Source organism: Gopherus flavomarginatus, chromosome 15, assembly GCF_025201925.1.
Source record: "Gopherus flavomarginatus isolate rGopFla2 chromosome 15, rGopFla2.mat.asm, whole genome shotgun sequence".
Classification (NCBI taxonomy): Eukaryota; Metazoa; Chordata; order Testudines; family Testudinidae; genus Gopherus; species Gopherus flavomarginatus.
Window position 1 is genome coordinate 11,039,041 of NC_066631.1, and position 18,917 is coordinate 11,057,957.

Here is an 18,917-nt window from a genome sequence, read left to right on the forward strand (position 1 = left end):
CAATATCCAGTGGGATGAGAAAAACTGCTTAGTCTAGATATTGCCTAGTCTAATAAGGTTGAGAATTTAGACTGTGTGTTTATCTTTTATTTTCCTTTGGTAACTACTCTGATTTTTGCCTATCACTTATAATCACTTAACATCTATCTTTTGTAATCAATTAAAGTATTTTAATGTTTATCCTTACTGGTGAGTTTGACTAAAGTCCTAGGTAAATCTTCTCAGGTTACAAAGGCTGGTATATATCTACTTTCCATTGACAAAGTGGAGAAGCAATTAAACTTGCATTGCTCAAGAAAGGGTCTTGAGAAGTGTAGGATGGTATATTCCTGAGGTACAAGGCTGGGAGCTGGGGGGATTTGGATGGTGCCTTTCTCTGAGAATGCACAGGGGGGTCTGAAGGGTGAAGAGCTCCATGCACCAGCTGAGTGTTCGGGGACATTAATACATAGTTGTAGCTCTGCTCCATTGCTATGAAACACTAATCCCCATGGCAGAAGATCTGAGGACTCGGAGTAATATCCTCTACTCCACAGTGAGTATCTATTAATACTCAGGGTCACCCAGCCTGGAGACATTCATACCCAGAGTTCACTGCCCCTGCCACAACGCCCTGTGGGTACTGCACTGGGAAGCTATACCATAACCCCACTAATTACAGGGCTCCTTATGAGAGGGGCAAAAAACTGAATGATCAAGAAACATTTTCTGATTAAATAAACAGAACATTCCCTACACACAGTTATTCAGCAGTACTTGCTAGTAACAGGCAATGATTTCCCCCAATAGGAAGAGTTAAAAAAAAAAAAGAGATAAAACATCTATCAATTAAAACAATAAACAGTAGCATCAGCTACAGTTAGATCCACTCAAAACTCACATACACTTCAAAAGCTATGAAGATGTTCATCAATAATAAACACCCACAATTAAAATCTGATTTTAAAACAACCGTATCAGTCTCACAAGAGACTTTCAAAAATTGCTAGTGTTAACTATATTTCAAATCAACACAGCAGGGTATTGGGAAAAGTTTTCAACTAGCAATAATCACACCTCAGATTAACTTCATTGGTTATGATACTGCCACTGCGCAAAGCTAAAGAAAGTATCCCAATCTTTCATGCCACTAAAATCTGATCACTCTTCAGGTTAAAAGGAGTTTTCACTAGCCCTCAAAATGCCCTGAAAACTTTCCTCCATCAGGTCAGTGTAAACCCATCTCTGTTATAATTAAGCAATAAGATATTTACATAGACTTTGACTTTCCCTAATGTTAGTACCAATTTAAAGACAAGAAGAGATACTGAAGCATTCTGGGATATTTTATGCTAATTAACTAATTGTATTGACGCTGTATAATGCTGAGGAAAAAAGCTTAGATGTCTGTATTAGAAAAGGATCCTAATGTAGATTATCAAATTAACATCATATTGGATCATTTACAGTTTGATCTATCTCATACAACTTTCATTATAAAGAGCACCCAAAAAAGGAAAACAATTGCCTCAGGACCACAGAATAAACCACCACAGATCTAAGACAAGACCAATGTTTATTCCCACCCCAACAAACCAGAAACACCACAAAGAACCCCAGTAAGAAATGTAGAGAGCTCAGACAAAAGGAGATAAAACAAAGAAGGAACCTTCCCAAGAACCTTCATCCCATCTTTTTTTTCATTTAGGTAAGAAGTCAGCTTCTACAAAGGCTGCCAGAAATTACCCATTACAGCTGTAATTCAAGCTCTCAAGATGGGATATTGGGAAAAGTTTTCAAATAGCAATAACCATGCCTCAGCTGAACCTCAGAGGCCAGAAATGACCATTGCACAAAGCTGAAACTATAGACCATGTGACCCTTGCTCACTCGCTGGCTACCAGCTTTAGATCATGGGGTGAACCATTCGCTTAGCTCACACTGGATAGCGCAGCTATTCCCCTGGGAGCCTCTCTTGCTGCCGGAGCTAACCCTCTGAAAAAAAGACCACAAGGCTGCCCCATGTCAGTCTTTTTCCCCAGTCTGGTCACAGGACATCATGTGCCTGATTATACTAATTAGCCCGTCACCGTCTTGGCAACCCCAGCCTCCTGTCCCCTTCCTGTCTCCCAAAAAATCCACATGTGCAGCAGTCTCTCCCAGAGCTCAGGCATGTTCACAGGGAAACTCATCCATTTCTCCTCCACTGCCAATACCATCAGCATCACAGCAACTGTCCTGCTCTCTTACAGGACCAGCGCCAAGAAACACCCCTTTAGACTCTTCTAGACAGCTTGGAGGATGGGAACAGGGCCAGCGCTTCCATTTAGGCGACCTAGGCAATTGCCTAGGGCGCCAGGATTATTGGGGGGTGGCATTTTCCCAGGGGGGGTGGCAGGCGGCTCCGGTGGACCTGCCGCAGGCGTTCCTGCGGACGGTCCGCTGGTCCCGCGGCTCTGGTGGACCTCCCGCAGGCACGCCTGTGGCAGCTCCACTGGAGCCGCGGGACCAGCGGATCCTCCGCAGGAACGCCTGTGGCAGGTCCACTGGAGCTGCGGGAGCAGCGCGCGGGGCGGAGAAATGGCCGTGCGCCTAGGGCGCCAAAAACACTGGCGCCAGTCCTGGATGGGAAGGCAGCCCAAAGCTCCTTGCAGCCTCAGTAAGGCCGCTGAATACCTGGGGAGAGACTGAGAAGAAGGGCACAGCAAGCCAGGGGGGAACACAACTCTCATGCAACTGAGGCATCCAGGAACAGCTTCCCTAAGTGGGGACGAGGGGATGGAGAACCACATGGCACTTTTGCTCAGTCCTGGCCACTCCTGGCTAGGCCCAGTCACTGCTACTACCCATACTTGCTGTCAGATAAAGGGAATAGCTCATAAGAATGGTCCATCTTAACAGTGCTGGAACAATTTGTGTTGTGGGGATGCTGAAAGACATTGAACTAAACGGTAAACCCTGTATACGATGGAAACCACTTCAAACCATGGAGTGCAGCAGCACCCATAGTTCTAGCACCTATGATCCATCTAGCTCAGTATCCTGTCTTCCCGCGGATGCCAGTGCCAGACACTTCAGAGGGAATAACAGAAGAGGGCAATTTACTGAGTGATCCATCCCGTCGTCCTGTCCTAGTTTCTGGAAGTCAGAGGTTTAGGGACACCTGCAGCATGGGGTGGCTCCCTGACCATCTGGGCTAATAGCCATTAATGGACCTCTACTCTAGGAACTTAGCTGAACTCAGTTTTTGGCCTTCACAACTCAGGTAGCTGGGTGTGACAGGTTGTGTCACAGAGACCCCCTTGAGACTGCCATCTGATGTGCTGAGACTATCTTTGAGCCCATTTTCCCTGCCAGCTTAGGACTTCAGTACTCTGTCTTCTTGAGCCAGACATACTAGCCTGCTGCAAACATAGATCCAGGTCTGAACCACGTCCCCCAGAAGCTGCAGGCTTAACTGAAAACAGCTTAAGAAGTGCTCCTGTATCTAGCACCCATATACCCAGTTCCCAATGGGATCCAAACCCCAAATAAATCCATTTTACTTTGTATAAAGTTTATACAGGGTAAACTCATAAATTGTTTGCCCTCTTTAACACTGATAGAGAGATATGCACAGCTGTTTGCTCCCCCAGGTATTAATTATGTCTCTGGATTAATTAATAAGCAAAAAGTGATTTTATTAAATATTAAAAAGTAGGATTTAAGTGGTTCCAAGTAATAACAGACAGAACAAAGTAGATTACCAAGCAAAATAAAACAAAAACACACAAGTCTAAGCCTAATACAGTAAGAAACAGATTACAGATGAAACCTCACCCTCAGAGATGTTCCAATAAGCTTCTTTCACAGACTAGACTCCTTTTTAGTCTGGGCCCAATCTTTTCCCAATCCAGTCCTTGTTCCAGCTCAGGTGGTAGCTAAGGGATTTCTCATGACTGCAGCCCCCTTTGTTCTATTCCACTCCCTTATATATCTTTCGCATAAGGCGGGAATCCTTTGTACCTCTCTGGGTTCCTACCCCTCCTTCTAAATGGAAAAGCACCAGGTTAAAGATGGATTCCAGTGCAAGTGACATTATCACCGACTTTCCAGCACACAGGAGGACCTACGAGTAAACAGAGCCATTTACAACCAGTTGTCCTGATTAATGGGAGCTATCAAGATTCCAAGCCACCATTAATGGCCCACACTTTGCATAATTACAATAGGCCCTCAGAGATATATTTAATATTTCTAGTTTCAGAAACAAGAATTATACAAAAAGAACAGGAGTACTTTTGGCATCTTAGAGACTAGCAAATTTATTTGAGCATAAGCTTTCATGGGCTACAACCCACTTCATCAGATGCATAGAATGGAACATATAGTAAGAAGATATATATACACATACAGAGAAAAAGAAAACGTGGAAGTTGCCATACCAACTCTAAGAGGCTAATTAATTAAGATGAGCTATTATCAGCAGGAGAAAAAAAAACTTTTGTAGTGATAATCAAGATAGCCCATTTCCGACAGTTGACAAGAAGATGTGAGCAGGGCTGGTTCCAGCGTTTTTGCAGCCCCAAGTGGCAAAAAAAAAAAAATTAAATAAGCTGCAATTGGCGGCACTTTGGTAGCAGCTGTATCCCGCCGCCTCATTCTTCAGTGGCAATTCAGCAGCAGGTCCTTCCCGCCAAGAGGGACGGAAGGGCCCGCCGCCTAATTGCCGCCGAAGAGCCGGACGTGCCGCCCCTTTCCATTGGCTGCCCTAAGCACCTGCTTGCTGTGCTGATGCCTGGAGCCGGCCCTGGGTGTAAGGATACTTAACATGGAGAAATAGATTAAATTTGCATAATGACCCAGCCACTCTCAGTCTCTATTCAAGCCCAAGTTAATGGTATCCAGTTTGCAAATTAATTCCAGTTCAGTAGTTTCTTGTTGAAGTCTGTTTTTTAAGATTTTCTGTTGCAAAATTGGATGACCACACTCAGTAGATTATAAGCTTTGTAATGTATCAGAGGGGTAGCTGTGTTAGTCTGGATCTGTAAAAACAGCAGAGAGTCCTGTGGCACCTTATAGACTAACAGACGTATTGGAGCATGAGCTTTCGTGGGTGAATACCCACTTCGTCGGATGCATGCTTTCATCCACGAAAGCTCATGCTCCAATACGTCTGTTAGTCTATAAGGTGTCACGAGCTTTGTAATGATACCTGAAAAGAGACCTTTTGCATTAAGCATATTCCAATTACATTATATTCATGCTCATTAACATATTTTCATAAAATCATATAGAATATAACGTAACACTGGAGCCTCTGCTTTGGCCATGTTTGCTGATTCACCTCTCATTCCTCTGTCCCCTTCTTGCTGGAAAGAAGGGAATATTATAAAGCTGCCCTTACATCTCCAGGAGTCAGTCATGCTCTTTGAAAGGAGTGAGCACTGGATTCACTTTAGGAATTCATTAACTCTGCACTTCCCTCCTCTGGAGAATAAGCACTCCCAGAGCACACAAAGCATCAGATAAAGAAGGCAGCAGAGCTCCTCAGGAACACAGACTGAACCATCACAGCTTTGAGAGAAAGATCAAGGTTTATTCTAACCCCACTAAACCAAAAACATCACAGACAACCCCCGTGAGAAACACAGAAAGCCCAGAAAAAGGAGACACAACTAAAAAGGAACCTACCTAAGAATCTTCACCTTATCTATTTTTTCAGGCAGGCAAGAAATCAGCCTCCAAAGAAGCTGCTAAAAATACTAATAACAGCTGTATTTCAACCTCTCAGGACAAAATACCCTAAAAAGTTTTCAATCAGATAATCACATCTTATTTGAACCTTAGAAGCTAAGAGATAATGTTTGTGCTTCATAGCCCAAAAGACACAGACAAGGTTTTAATTTCAGACCCAAAAGATCAAATACACTTAAGCACAGCCTTCCAGAGACTAGCTCCACTTGATAGTAGCACTGAGGTTCCAAGAAGTGAGCCAGTGACCCTTGCTCACTTGCCAACCACCTGCTTTCAAACATGGGGTGAACCAGACTGGTTGCAGGGTATCATGGGCATCATTAGGCTAATTAGTCCATCAGCCAACTTGCGACACCAGCTTTCTGTCACCTTTCTGTCCCATGAAAGTTTCACACACGCTGCAGCTTTTCTCAAGCTATCTCTGCTGTCTATATTATAGGATGCCAAATTTATGAATTAAAATATAATGCCAGTATAGATCTGCTAAATTAAGTGTAATAAGCTAAGTACTGCTAGAATCTGTCTCTAGTACTCATGTGAATTTCTCCCCGTAGACTTTGAGAGAAAGGATTGTATGATTGGTTTCCCTGTTTTGAAATCTTGCTTTTTTTCCTTGCTCAGTTTTTCAACACGTGTGTTCTTTGAATTGTGGGATTTGTAGTTTTCCTTTTTAGGTTTTTTGTGAACTACATTTCCCAGAGTTCTCTGCTTCAGCAGCCTTTTTGTCGTCTCTGAAGGTCAGGCACTACAATAACGTGAGAGGTGAAATTGCAAATACTTATAGAATTTTTTGCTGGTTTAACAAGGGCTTTATTTTTTCTGTTTTATTTTTCTCGTTAATATGCATGTTTTATAGAAATGGAGGTATGGCTAAGCTGGGTGCTGTAGAGATCTTTGGAGTCAGGGATTATCTTTCCTGCTGTAATGCTGATCTGATCTGTCTCCGTAGTGGTTTATAGACGGTGTGTGAAATGTTAGTATTTTGTGCAACTGTAACAGGGGAAACGAAGAACTGTAGATATGGGACTTGGCAGGAGAGTAAGATGGAAAATGATTTTTAATTATTTTGTGGACTAGAAAGCATTGATGTTAAGAATCATATCTTAAAAGTAAAAAGCCCTGTTTTTCAAGTGTATTTATTTTCTTCATTAAATATTTCTTTCTTTACATTTAGCCTCCCCTCGCCCCCCAGTATTGCTTGTCACAAAATCTTTCTCTTTCATATTTCACCACATTTTTCCAATACTGTACATCCCTTCCCCTTGGTTTTTGCTACTTACTGTCATCTCCCACCTATACCACTGCAGACTCTCTACCTCTCATCTTGCTCCCTTCCAGTCTGACCAATATGCTGATGCATAAACAAGTGTCCGTTCCCATTGATCTCATCATGTCAGTCCCTTATTAAATATTGTGTCACTGGCTTCTCTTCAGCTCTATTGATTTTAGGCACCTAAAATCTTTGAGAATCTGGGCCTAAGTGACTTAGGTCTGGTCTTCACTACAGACCTATATCAGTATAACTACATTATTCGGGGTGTGAAAAATCCACTTATACCAACCTAACCCCTAGTGTAGCCAGTATTATGTTGGCAGGAGAGCATCTACCACTTCTCGGGAAGGTGGATTATCTATGCTGAAGAAAGCTTTCTCCCTTCAGCTTAGAGCATCATCATTAAAGCACTGCAGCTGTGCGGACGCAGTGTTTTAAGTGTAGACATGCCCTTAAACAGCTATGTCCATTTTCAAAAGTGGCTTCTCTAGTTAGGACCAGATTTTTAAAGGGACGTTTGTATTGCTCAGCTGAGCAGAGCAATGACTAACCCCCTAAGTGGCCCACTGTCTAGTGGAAGCTTCAGCCCTGAGTTAGGCAGCGCTATGCTGCCTACGCTCCCTAGACTAGAGCATGGAGATAGTTAAGCACCTGAGAAAGGGATTTTCAGACGCTGACCAGGAAGTAAAATTTTCAGAACTGAGCAGGAGCCACCTAAGCTACCAGGAGTAAAATGCCAGGAGGTGGGGCAGGCAGAGGAGAGGGGCTTAAGCATCTAACGGTCTGACTTGGGCTGGTCAGCTGATGGGCCAGAGAAAGGTGCCTCTGTCCACTTAGGATCCCCAGCCACGAACCTTCTCCTGGAGTTAGGCATCTAAACTAGGTCATCTGCTTAGGAAGCCTATGCCCTGGCAACTAACCCCCTGCTTTCCACCCCATTCATACTTCATCCCTCTATTACCTCGCCTCACCCTACATTTCCCTGGGTCTCTCGCTCTCTTTTGTGCAGGGCTGTACTGGCCACTCCTCCACCTATTGGTGGCCACCATCCGGCCCTCCTGCTGCAGGGTCTGACAGGACTCAGGCATGCTCAGAGCACACCTACAGGATCAGGCCCTGTTGGCAAGATAGACATTCCTCCAATTAATTTAAAAATCCTAGTTCTGGGGCAGAGCCTCTGGGGCTTCAGCTTGTGCTAAGGCTCAGAGCAGCTCTTTAGCTGCAAAATGGTAGCAGCCCTTAGGCACCTAGATGGGTTAGGTGGCACCTGGGCTGACTCTTTGAAAATGTCCTCTGAGGTATTCAGGCATCTAACTCTCTTTGAAATCCTTAAATACCTTTGGGACTCTGGGCCCATGTGCCTATCTGCTTGTTTAGCTGCCTAAACCCCTTTAAAAATGTCATTGGTAGGTCCCAGCTTTGTAAACACATTTAGGGGAGGGATTTACAAGTCAGACTGAGACCTGGTCTACGCTTAAAACTTACGCCGACCTAGCTGTGTTGTGAAAATTTTTGCACCCCGAGCACCATAGTTAGGTTCACCTAACACCCAGTGCGGACATGGCGAGGTAGACCAAGCTACTTCCTCTCAGAGAGATGGATTACCTACATCATCAGTAAAACCCCTTCCATCGATGTAAGTGTCTACGCTACATCATCACAGCAGCAGGGCCACAGCTGTGCCACAATAGTGGCTATAGCATAGCCATTAAGTGCCTAATTGCCAATTCAGGCACCTACATCCAATATTTAGGTGCCACTAGCACTCATAAAATCCCTGCTCAGCTGCTGCTTAAGCCTGTAGGTGCCTAATCTCTCTGGGTGCCTACGTTTGTGATGCACCTAAATTTTGGTGGCTGGGCCTGGGCTCAGCTGCCTCAGTCCTGACCCTGTCCAGCAGCTTAGCACCTAATTTATACCTAGGCCCCTTCAGGATTCACAAATTAGTTATTTCTTCACCTATATTGCTTGCGGGTCCAGTTGGGTAGATGTGAACAATGGGAGTTAGGCGCCCAAAACCTCTGAGGGTCTGGGCCTTAGGCCTTGCAATGCTGAGTGGGGCAAGGCCTAATACCTTGAAAAATCCAGCCCAAACTTTTCAGATGTGGGTGCCTAAAATTAGTACCTAAATCCATACTTAGGTACCTAAGAACGTGGTCAAATTTTCAGTGATGCTGGGCAGCTGCGGCATCCATTGCCTATAACTGGCACGCAGCACCTACCTTTGCAAATCAGGCTCTTCATTTTAGGATCCCATGCTGGCCTAAGCTGATATATTTGGTGTTTAGTATGAATTACAAATTCTCTCCCTGTTTTCTATCCTCTTGTCTCCAGAGAGTTCATCCTCTTCACTGTTTTATTTTGTTTTTTTAAATGCTCTTTGTACACAGGGAAATTACAAAGTGGACAAAAATCTCCTGAAAATAGGGTGGACAAATGTCTCTCCTTGTGTCATTCCTCCTCTACGCTTTTTGACTCTTTCCCAATCCTGTCGCCAAAGCAATCAATGCCTCTCCTGTCCCCAGATCAATTCTCCTTCCCCCAGCCAATTTACATTGCTAGCTCTCCAAAATCCATTCTTCCCTCCCTCAGTAATTTAATGCTATCCCCTACTGTTTGTGGGCCACTCTGCGGCCCCTTTGTCGCCCTCTATCGCCCAGCTGCTCCTCCTACACTGGGCCCCTCTGTTCTTGGTTCCCTCCAGACCCCTGTAAGGGAGCAGCAGCTCAGAGACACACTGAACCTCCCTGCTATTAGAGAAGCAGGAGAGAGAGGCCCCATTCCTGCCTCCCATCTTGCTCATACTGAGGGGGATGGTACCCAACATGGCAACTGGCTTGGTAGGCAGCTTAGGTTGCAAACTCACCCACCCATTCAAGGCCTGTTTTGCCCGGGCTCCGTAACAGCCAGAGGCTCCATACTCTCATGCCCAAAAGGGTGGGATGCTGAAGGAATCTCTACCAGTAGGGCCTCTATCGTGGAGAGCGGGGAGACAACAAGGCAAGTCATCTCTGCCTTTCCCTTATCAGAGGCCAGTGGTGAGGAGGGGCATCACCTGTGGGGAGGGAGTCTGAAGATTGGGGTTGCTGCTGTGGTGAGGGCTTTGCTCCATGTGATGCTGCTTCTGTGTGCACTGCTCCCCACCCAATTTGGAGAAAACTCTGCACTGAGACAGCAGAGCAAAGATCCCACCTCAGGAGAAAATGGGCTCCCAAACCAGGCAAGGCCAGTGGAGATGGGCTTGACATTCCTGGGTTTCTCTTACCCTATCTCTCCACTGCCAGTCTTGATGCCCATCACATGTGCCTGAAAGGAGCGCTGTCCAGCTGCAACCCAGTGTAAAGCCATGCGTTAGGTAGATTCTGACTTTCCCCTGCCGTGGTGTCCCTTTAAAAAAGTCATAAAATGTGAGGAACTGGCCCCATCTATTCCAAGTTTGTCCACTTGCAGGGGGAGAGCTGCCTGTCAACCCAGGACGAAGGGTGAGACCTGTGAGTAGGGAACAGGGCTGGGAGTCAGGAGTTCTGGTGTCTCCCAGCTCTATCACTGACTCAGTGCATGACCATGGGAAAGTTACTCCTCCTCTCTATGCCTCAGTTTCTCTAGCTGGAAAAGGAGGCTAATAATGCTTTCCTCCCAGGTGCTGTTTAATTAATTAACGTGTCCAAAGTGATTTGGGATTGTTGACTAGAAGGCAGAAGAGAAGGACAAAGTTTCATTATCAGCATCATGAATTCCTCACAGTAGCCAAAGAAAAAGTAACCTTGTACTTAAGGAAGAGTTCTGTGTTCTGAGGTTTAACTGTCATATATTCACCTTGGATCCTAGATGAGCATATACTGTGCTTTGAAGGTGCCGGAAGGTTGCAGAGCCCTCGGGCTCCACCATTACAGATCTCACTCTGTGGCCAAGGCCTCTCCAAACCTGGCTTTTGTGCCAGCCAGCCCTCCTCCAGATGCTGTGGAAGTGGAGGCACTGCAGCGCTTTGTTTCTCATTCCCAGAGGCTGTTGGTAATGACTGGCGCTGGAATTTCCACTGAATCAGGGATCCCAGACTACCGCTCAGAAGGGGTGGGGCTTTATGCCAGGACAGACAGGCGACCCATCCAGCATGCTGAGTTTGTTCGCAGTGCCAGTGCCCGCCAGAGGTACTGGGCAAGGAACTTTGTGGGCTGGCCCCAGTTCTCCTCTCACCAGCCTAACGCAGCGCACCTGGCCTTAAGAAACTGGGAGAAGCTAGGAAAGCTGCACTGGCTGGTGACCCAGAACGTGGATGCCCTGCATACCAAGGCCGGGAGTCAGCGGGTGATGGAATTGCATGGCTGCACACACAGGTACTCTACAGGTTTAGGGAAAAGATGGTTAATGCACAGGTACCATCTTATGGGTGGGAGGGTAGCTTACAAATGGGTGTGGTGTTGGGGGGTGCACAAGGAATTATGTAAAGATGTCATGTTACTATACAGGTGAGACTACATAAAAGGTACTGCTTGACTGCGGGGGAGGTGAGCACAGAGTTGCTGTGCTATGGTGGGAGGGTGGCTAATCCACAGATGCTGTTCAAGGGGCAGAACATCTTATGCCCAGATGCTCCCACATTTCACACACCTTTTGTGCATCACTGTTTGACTCATTTCCCCTTTAGTCTGTTACAATTAGGAGCTTCTCCTTTTTTGTCATATCTAGAGTCCTCTCAGTGAAGGTAAGAAGGGGAACAGGAACCATGAGTGTGCAGGGAAAGTTAAATGGGGCTGAAATCAGCGTGTTGTGCTGGAAGCACAGAAGGTGCACCTGTTTGAAGACAACAAGTGCAGCAAGGATAGTACATGCCACAGACATTGCATACTGTATGTACACAGCACCACTGCTGTGCAGCCACTTCCTGGGAGGGAGAGCAGCACTCTGCACCACAGAAATGGAGGGGGAATTTTAGCCAAGGCCATTTACCAGAAGATCCCAAGGTACTTTAATGTCTACACAGAGCAGATGGGACCACAAAGTTCAAAGGCCCTGTAGGAAAGATCTGCACACACAGTAAACAGCATGGCAGCTAGTTTATCTGCCTTGGAAAGATGCTGGGCTGAGTTGACACTGTTGGAAGTTGAACCTGTGGTGATATTTCAGAGCAATGCTAAAACCAGGAATCCCCCCGGCCCACTGGCGAGGATGGAGGTGGGAAGTAGGTAGAGGATTTCGGCCTTGCCTACACTGCCACTTTACAGCGCTGAAACTTTCTCAGTCAGGGGTGTGAAGAAACACCTCCTTCCCAAGAGATGCAAGTTTCAGTGCTGGTAGCTACTCCCCTCGGGGGGGTGCTCTTTTTAGAGCACTGGGAGAACTCTCTCCCAGCGCTGGTGCCACAAGTACACAGCTACGTTGCTAGTGAAGACATACCCTTAGATCTCTTCTTGAGTCGTTCTGACTTTCTAGAGCAGTGGTTTTCAACCTTTGTCATTTGTGGATCCTTAAACATTTTGAATGGAGGTGCAGACCCCTTTGGAAATCTTAGATATAGTCTGTGGACCCCCATGGGTTGAAAAGCACTGCTTTAGATCACATATTCTTTAGAACGCACCTGCTCCCACAGGGCAGTTTCCTTCAGGGTCATAGTTAAACACAGTTGTGAGGGCCATATTGGGCCTTCCAGACTTCACGCAGGAATGACTAGGTAACATTCTCAGGCCTGTATCATGCAGGAGGTCAGAAGATGATTAGATTAGATGGCCTTAAAATCTTTGGCTCAGTGAATCGCTGCAGCCCAGTGGAGATGGGGCTCTTTGAAAGACCATGAACTATGTTTCAGGGTTCTCTGTCTCGGCTGCGGAGAGCAAACTCCCCGCTCAGAGCTTCAGAAGCGTTTTGAAGTGCTGAATCCGACCTGGAGAGCTGAAGCACATGGCATAGCCCCTGATGGGGATGTCTTCCTCACGGAGGAGCAGGTGCATAACTTCCGCATCCCGGCTTGCAGCAGATGTGGTGGGATCCTGAAGCCAGATGTAACGTTCTTCGGGGACACAGTTAGCCGGGAGAAAGTGGACTTTGTGCACAAGCGCCTGGCTGAATCAGATTCCATGCTGGTGGCAGGATCCTCTTTGCAGGTAACTGCTCATCTCCCCTGTCTGTATTCTTATTTTTCAGGGCTACTGTCTCTGCAATTGTCCCTGGTCCCATAATCTGGGACCACCATCCCTTTTATCTCAATCCAGTCTCCAGAGTTTCCTAGTATTTTGTTCTACTCTCTTTATAATCTGGCTTCACAGCCATCCCTTGGGGTACCTATAATATGCTTTTCACTTCAGTGCCAGTCTGACTCAGCCATTTTCCTGATACTGCTCTGATGTGCCTCTGCTATCCCATCTATACTTTCTTAATCTCCATGGTTGCTCAGGTAGCCCTATTATCTGCCTGACTTTAGATACAGATTAGCCCTGCAAAGATCAAGGTCTCACCTTTTCTTGCCCAAACCTTTTGTCTTTAGCACCCTATTAAGCCCGATGTGAAATATCAGGAAGTTGTGGGACCCCTAAGTGCTGCAAAATCCCTCTTCACCCCCACTTCAGGTTTTCCTTTGAATTTTCTAACATATTCCTCTCACGCCCTAGCGTTATGGGAATGGCAACCTGAAATAACTTTGTCTCCAATGTGGGAAGGCTTATACATTACCCAGGCTGGAGACCTGCAGGAAGCAGACTGACATAGAGCGTTCTCTGCCTGGAGAGAGAGTTGCAAGTGAATTCCTCATTAGACTGCTGAAAAAAGTTGAAGCAGATGAGGCAGCAGAGAGCCTTCACCTGCTTTCTGGAACAGCCCTGCTGGGCAGCTCCCCTTCTTTGCTTTGCCATCTTTTTTTCTACCTGAGCTACTTCTTGCCTTTGCTGTTATTTATCCTGACTCTGAGTCCACCACTTAACCTGAGAAAGAGTCTGGGACAGAATCTGCGTGAAAGCTACTTTACAGAATGAAGCTGCACTGTAAAATGCTCACACACGTCTCAAGGGCTGCTGTGAGTGGGTAAGGCCAAGGCCAGGGCCGTCCTTAGGATTTATGGTGCCCTAGGCGGGATTATTAAACTGGTGCCCTTGTGCCTGTCTTGCTCTTAGCAACACAAACATAAGCTTATAGTATTGGAAAACTTGCCACATGCATGTTATTAAAACCAGTTTAACTTAATTAAGCACACTGTAATGCTGATGGACTAGCACTAAAGAGGTAGCACTATAGAAAAAATTCTGATTTGACAGAATGATGCAAATAATATAATTTTTTTAATTTGTCAACATTTTATTGGAAATTGATATGAAGAGGTATTGAAACAAGGATTTGTTTTTAATTAAAAGCAATCTTTCTGGCTTGTTTGGCTGCAAAATCAGTAATAATGTCATCATATGACAAAGACAAAGTGATGTCTTGTTTGATTGCAAGAATAGCAAGACCAGTCAAGTGTTCCTGACTCCTTGTAGAGTGGAGATAGTTTTTAATGAGCTTTAGTTTTGAGAAACTCCGTTCTCCTGATGCTGCTGTTACAGGAATTGTCAGTAGAATACGAGTGGCAATGTACACATTAGGATATATGTCAACAAGTTTGCTGGTATGAGTAAACTGTACAATGTCCATCATCGATTTTACATGTGGCACTATTGATGACAGCGTACTCAATTCTTCATACAGTTCAAGTCCATTTAAATCAAAATGATCGCCGTGCTTCAGGAGGCTCTCTAGGTCAGGGGTCCCCAACGTGGTGCCTGAGGGTGCCATGGCGCCCGCTGGGGCCTCTCACTGCACCCACGTACTGGCCGGCGGATGAGCATCCGCCGAAATGCCACCAATATTCGGCGGCATTTCGGCAGCAATGCCTCTGGATGACGCCGCTTGCTGCCAATGAGCAGCGTCATCCAGAGGCGTCGCCACTGAAATGCCACTGAATTTTGGTGGCATTTCGGCGGATGCTCGTCGACCCCCACGGTCCTTCATCTGGCGCCCGCCAGAAGAAAAAGGTTGGGGACCACTGCTCTAGGTTCTTGCACTTTGTCATTAGTTGCTCTTGTTTTCCTATTTCGTTGAATTTAGTCCTGCTCAGCCCACCTACCAACTGAGTGAATGGAACCCCAGGCCGACCGCGGGTTGAGTGGCTCAGCCAGGGTATCAGCCGCCGGCCTGCTCAGCCCGCTGCCAGCCTGGGGTTCCTTGGGGGTCCCCAGGACAGCAGTGGCTGCTGAGCGGGGCTGGTGGCCGGGACCCCAAGTGGCAATGGTGCAGCAGCTGGAACGCCAGAACAGTGGCAGGCTGAGCTTCTCATCCCACCGCTGCATGCCACCAAAAATCAGCTCGCGTGCCACCTTTGACACATGTGCCATAGGTTGCTGATCCCTGCTCTATACATTAGTACGGAGATGAGCATATTACAGTTGTTGGAGGGCTCTATTTAGCAGTAACAGGGCTGTAGGAAAGTCAGTCAACATTTTTTGTTTCTCTGATGAAAACTGGCCCACTCCCTTCCCCATACCAAACACAAATAAGTTGTCACACATAATTGTCAACAACTTAATTTTCTGTTTTTGGCTAAGATATTGATTTTTTTTTTTTTAAATATTGAAATTGAATTCAGGATTGTTAGCAAGCATTTTTGGTGAACAAATTTGTTAAATGACAATCTAAATGGCAACACAGTACTGCTTTCATGCTTGGCTCACCCCCCCAGCCTGCTGGTCCAACAGCTGCAGTAGAGGAGGAGATAGGTGGAAAACTGCAGGACCCCAAAATCCACCTCTTTGGGTGCAGAGTGGCAACAGCAGCAGCAAACCCTCAGGTCTGATCACATGCCAATGGGCACCACCGCCAGCCCAACAGACCATGGTGAAGTTAGCACAGAATCTGATCTCAGAGACGGGGCACCCATGAAGCCACAGCAGCTCATCCTGCCCTGTGCAGCTCCCCCCCGGATGAGATGGATCGCTGCCAGCCCGGGGGAGAGACGCGCTCCCTAGCTAGGGTGACCAGATCCAGATATCCTGATTTTATAGGGCCAGCCCTGATATTTGGGGCTTTGTCTCATATAGGTACCAATTACCCCCACCTAGGGTGACCAGACAGCAAGTGTGAAAAATCAGGATGGGGGTGGGGGGAATAGGAGTCTATATAGAAAAAAACTCAAAAATCGGGACTGTCCCTATAAAATCGGGACATCTGGTCACCCTACAGGTGAATTCCTTTCCCCACCCCTTCCCAGAGACCACAGCAGCCAATCCTTTCCCTCAGACTGTGCTGCATTCGGCTATCTCTAGGACCCAGCAGCCCTGGTCTTACATGCTCCACTGCTTCCCGTCTCTCCAGGCTCCCAGCAGAGCAGTGCCCCCAGACCAAGTGGTGCCCTAGGTGGCTGCCTATTCTGCCTATGGCTAAGGACAGCCCTGGCCAAGGCTGTTGAGTTCCAATCCTCACCTCTTCAGGATACTTGCGGCCTAACTGCTGCTTGAACCTGAAGTGAAGTCATAATCCTGTCCCTGCAAGCGATCAAGGTCTCACATTTATCCCCGGACTTCATCAGCAGGACCAAATGGGCAGAGGAGATAGGCCACGATGGTGGAAGTGTGTAAGCAAGGCCCTACGATAACTAGCTAAGGGTGGCAAGGAAAATCACAAACACCCATTGAAGGTGGAATATTTTCCACAGTATTGAAAATCTTTCCCCTGTTAGGAGTTAAGTAGCAGCTGCTCCCATCCTGTGCAGGTTTGAAGAAAGGATCTAGTGCTTGAATGAAGAGTAGTTTATGTAGCATTCTTCTGTGTAGACAGTATCTGCAAATACACCAGAGGGAACAATCATGTCCCACCATTGGGCAATGGCCTATGCGAACTGGTACTTTCTATAGCTCTTCCTCTGCCCAGGCTCCTCATCGCTTTGTTCCTTTGTATCTGTGCAGGTGTACTCTGGTTACAGGTTTGCACTTGCTGCCCATGAGAAGAAACTGCCAATTGTGATCATTAATATTGGACCCACAAGGTCAGATCACTTTGCATCCATGAAACTGAATTCCCGGTGTGGGGAGTTGCTGCCTTTGATTGTCCCACGGTGACTCAACTTCTAGTGTTAGTGAGCTAGGCACCTGCACCCACTCAAGGTAAGTATCCTGTTCGTGGTGAGTAAACTCCCCAGCCTTGCCTGTGACAAGCTGACGTGGGATTGTCAGTCACACCCACTGAGCAGCAGGAGGTCCTTATACACCCATCAAATGCTGAGCACTTCTGGCAGGATAGGGACTGAGATCAGCCGACCAAAAAGCCATCCCAGTAACAGGTGCCAACACTGGGTCATATAGTTTCAGCTCTGACTGATGCAGTCCTGATCGGGAAGGCTGACTGCCTACAAATTAATTAATTTAAATAAAGGTGCTGAGCACCCTTAATTCCCATTGACTTCTTTGGGTTTGAGAATGGCTCCAAGGATGCAAATCCTCCCAGAGAATGGGGTGAGAGAAATTTTCAGACTTGATTCTTGAGTTTTCTGGTTTCTTTGGGTTCCAATCAGATGGTTACTTTAACAAGGCAGTTAGCAGAAAGCCCCCAGGGAGTAGCTACAGGGTCACAAAGTGGCTGATCAGCACATTGTTGAAACTTGGTGTCAAGACATTAAAAAAAAATGTGACTCACCAAGGCTCATTGTGCATTGTGATTTTTAGTGCAAAGTTTACAGGATGTGGTAATACAAAAACTGCCTCGTAGGATTACACACAGCTAATCGGGCACTGATTTTTAAAGTATCAAGGTCCATCTGGGTCCTATGGTAATACTAATAATAATCAGCATAAAGCAATTTCTTTTCCTCATATTGTTAGGTGCTTATTGACCCATCACAATCTCTTAAGAGGGGCTATTTCAACTCAGGAGGCAAACAGAGGTGAGATCTAAAGGTGCATCTTTTGATGAGACCAGCAGAGAGCAGCAAACCATCATCCGTTCCAATCAGATCAGCTTCCTGCACTGAACCATGGTCTCCATTTACTTGGAAGCAGGAGGGGTGGGAAGCGTCTGGTATGAGATTCTCTCAGCCCTGCCTGTCCCTACAATCTACCGTGCCTCTGCTTTGCCTTCACTGCAAGGTGCTGGGACAGGGTGATCAGACTTTTGTATCTCCAAACCAAGACACTTTTCTTACAATTGGCACGAGGAGGGTTGGGGAAGGGGAGCTTGGAGGAGGGATTAGACAAATTGGAATGGGGGACAGGGAGAGCACAGAGTTGAAGAGGGTTTTAACAGCTGGGGGATCGAATGTCACAAACAGGTGAGAGGGGATGGCATAAGACAGGCCCCGTGAAGCCGGAACTCTGCTCTCCCAGAGCTGGGAGGAACCTGTACTAGAAAAAAGTTTTCGGCAGAAAAGTTGAACAAGGGCACTTGCTAAATGCAGCCGCTCTCCAGGGAGAGACTTCTTTGAGGGGTGGGTTATCAGCTGAACAAGTCCTCTTCTTCTAGCAGGGAGAAGACTGAACATTACTGGGGCAGAGGAAGGTACTGTACAATTTTGCAGTTACCCCTGGCTCCTATTTGAACCTTTTAAAAAAAAATTACTGGGATATTGCTGGAGTTTCACTGAATCAGTCTGACCAGAGCGCTTCTAACTAAACTATTACCTTCTCGGAAATGCACAGTTGGGAGTAGATTTTCAGTGTGTAATTAAATTAAAAAATTGCTTACAAGATTTATGTTGTTGCTTTGGAATTTTTTTCCCTCCTATGAATTGGTCAAGTTCATGCCTGGGTCAGATTCATTTTTCCAGTTCAGAAATTCAAGCTGAAATTATTAGCACTAGATGAAGCAAACGAGTAATATGACACCTGAACAAGAGACCACCCTGATTAGGGGACTGTCTGTCTAAACAGACCACCCGAAAATATCACCATCCCTCATTTTGCCCCACCACTAAGAGCAGATC

The 18,917-nt window shown here is 46.3% G+C and overlaps 1 protein-coding gene and 2 non-coding genes across 5 annotated transcripts; 1 reads left to right on the plus strand and 2 right to left on the minus strand.

The window, feature by feature from the left end:
• Window positions 1–960: 960 nt before the first annotated feature.
• On the minus strand, window positions 961–1,101 carry LOC127035083 (U4 spliceosomal RNA). The gene has a single exon (XR_007769560.1). It is a non-coding gene; the product is annotated as a U4 spliceosomal RNA (small nuclear RNA).
• Window positions 1,102–1,699: 598 nt separating this feature from the next.
• On the minus strand, window positions 1,700–1,839 carry LOC127035087 (U4 spliceosomal RNA). The gene has a single exon (XR_007769564.1). It is a non-coding gene; the product is annotated as a U4 spliceosomal RNA (small nuclear RNA).
• A 4,584-nt stretch (window positions 1,840–6,423) lies between these two features.
• SIRT4 (sirtuin 4) lies at window positions 6,424–18,276 on the plus strand. Of its 3 annotated transcripts, none has more exons than XM_050923648.1 (5): window positions 6,424–6,477; window positions 10,817–11,322; window positions 12,792–13,086; window positions 16,909–17,106; window positions 17,821–18,276. In XM_050923648.1, exons 2-4 carry the CDS (start codon window positions 10,817–10,819, stop codon window positions 17,059–17,061), a joined length of 954 nt encoding a protein of 317 aa, XP_050779605.1. In that variant the 5' UTR covers window positions 6,424–6,477; the 3' UTR covers window positions 17,062–17,106; window positions 17,821–18,276. The 3 variants fall into 3 exon arrangements, with proteins under 3 accessions (XP_050779605.1, XP_050779604.1, XP_050779607.1); XM_050923647.1 differs by having other exon boundaries at window positions 6,442–6,477; window positions 10,629–11,322; XM_050923650.1 differs by having other exon boundaries at window positions 6,442–6,452.
• The last annotated feature ends 641 nt before the right edge of the window (window positions 18,277–18,917 follow it).

Bases quoted from the DNA above. Each gene is read 5' to 3' on its own strand.
- SIRT4 (XM_050923648.1), top strand. From the start codon at position 10,817: ATGAGCATATACTGTGCTTTGAAGGTGCCGGAAGGTTGCAGAGCCCTC. The intron at 11,323-12,791 runs GTACTCTACAGG...ACTATGTTTCAG, and splicing joins TTGCATGGCTGCACACACAG to GGTTCTCTGTCTCGGCTGCG. The intron at 13,087-16,908 runs GTAACTGCTCAT...GTATCTGTGCAG, and splicing joins TGGCAGGATCCTCTTTGCAG to GTGTACTCTGGTTACAGGTT.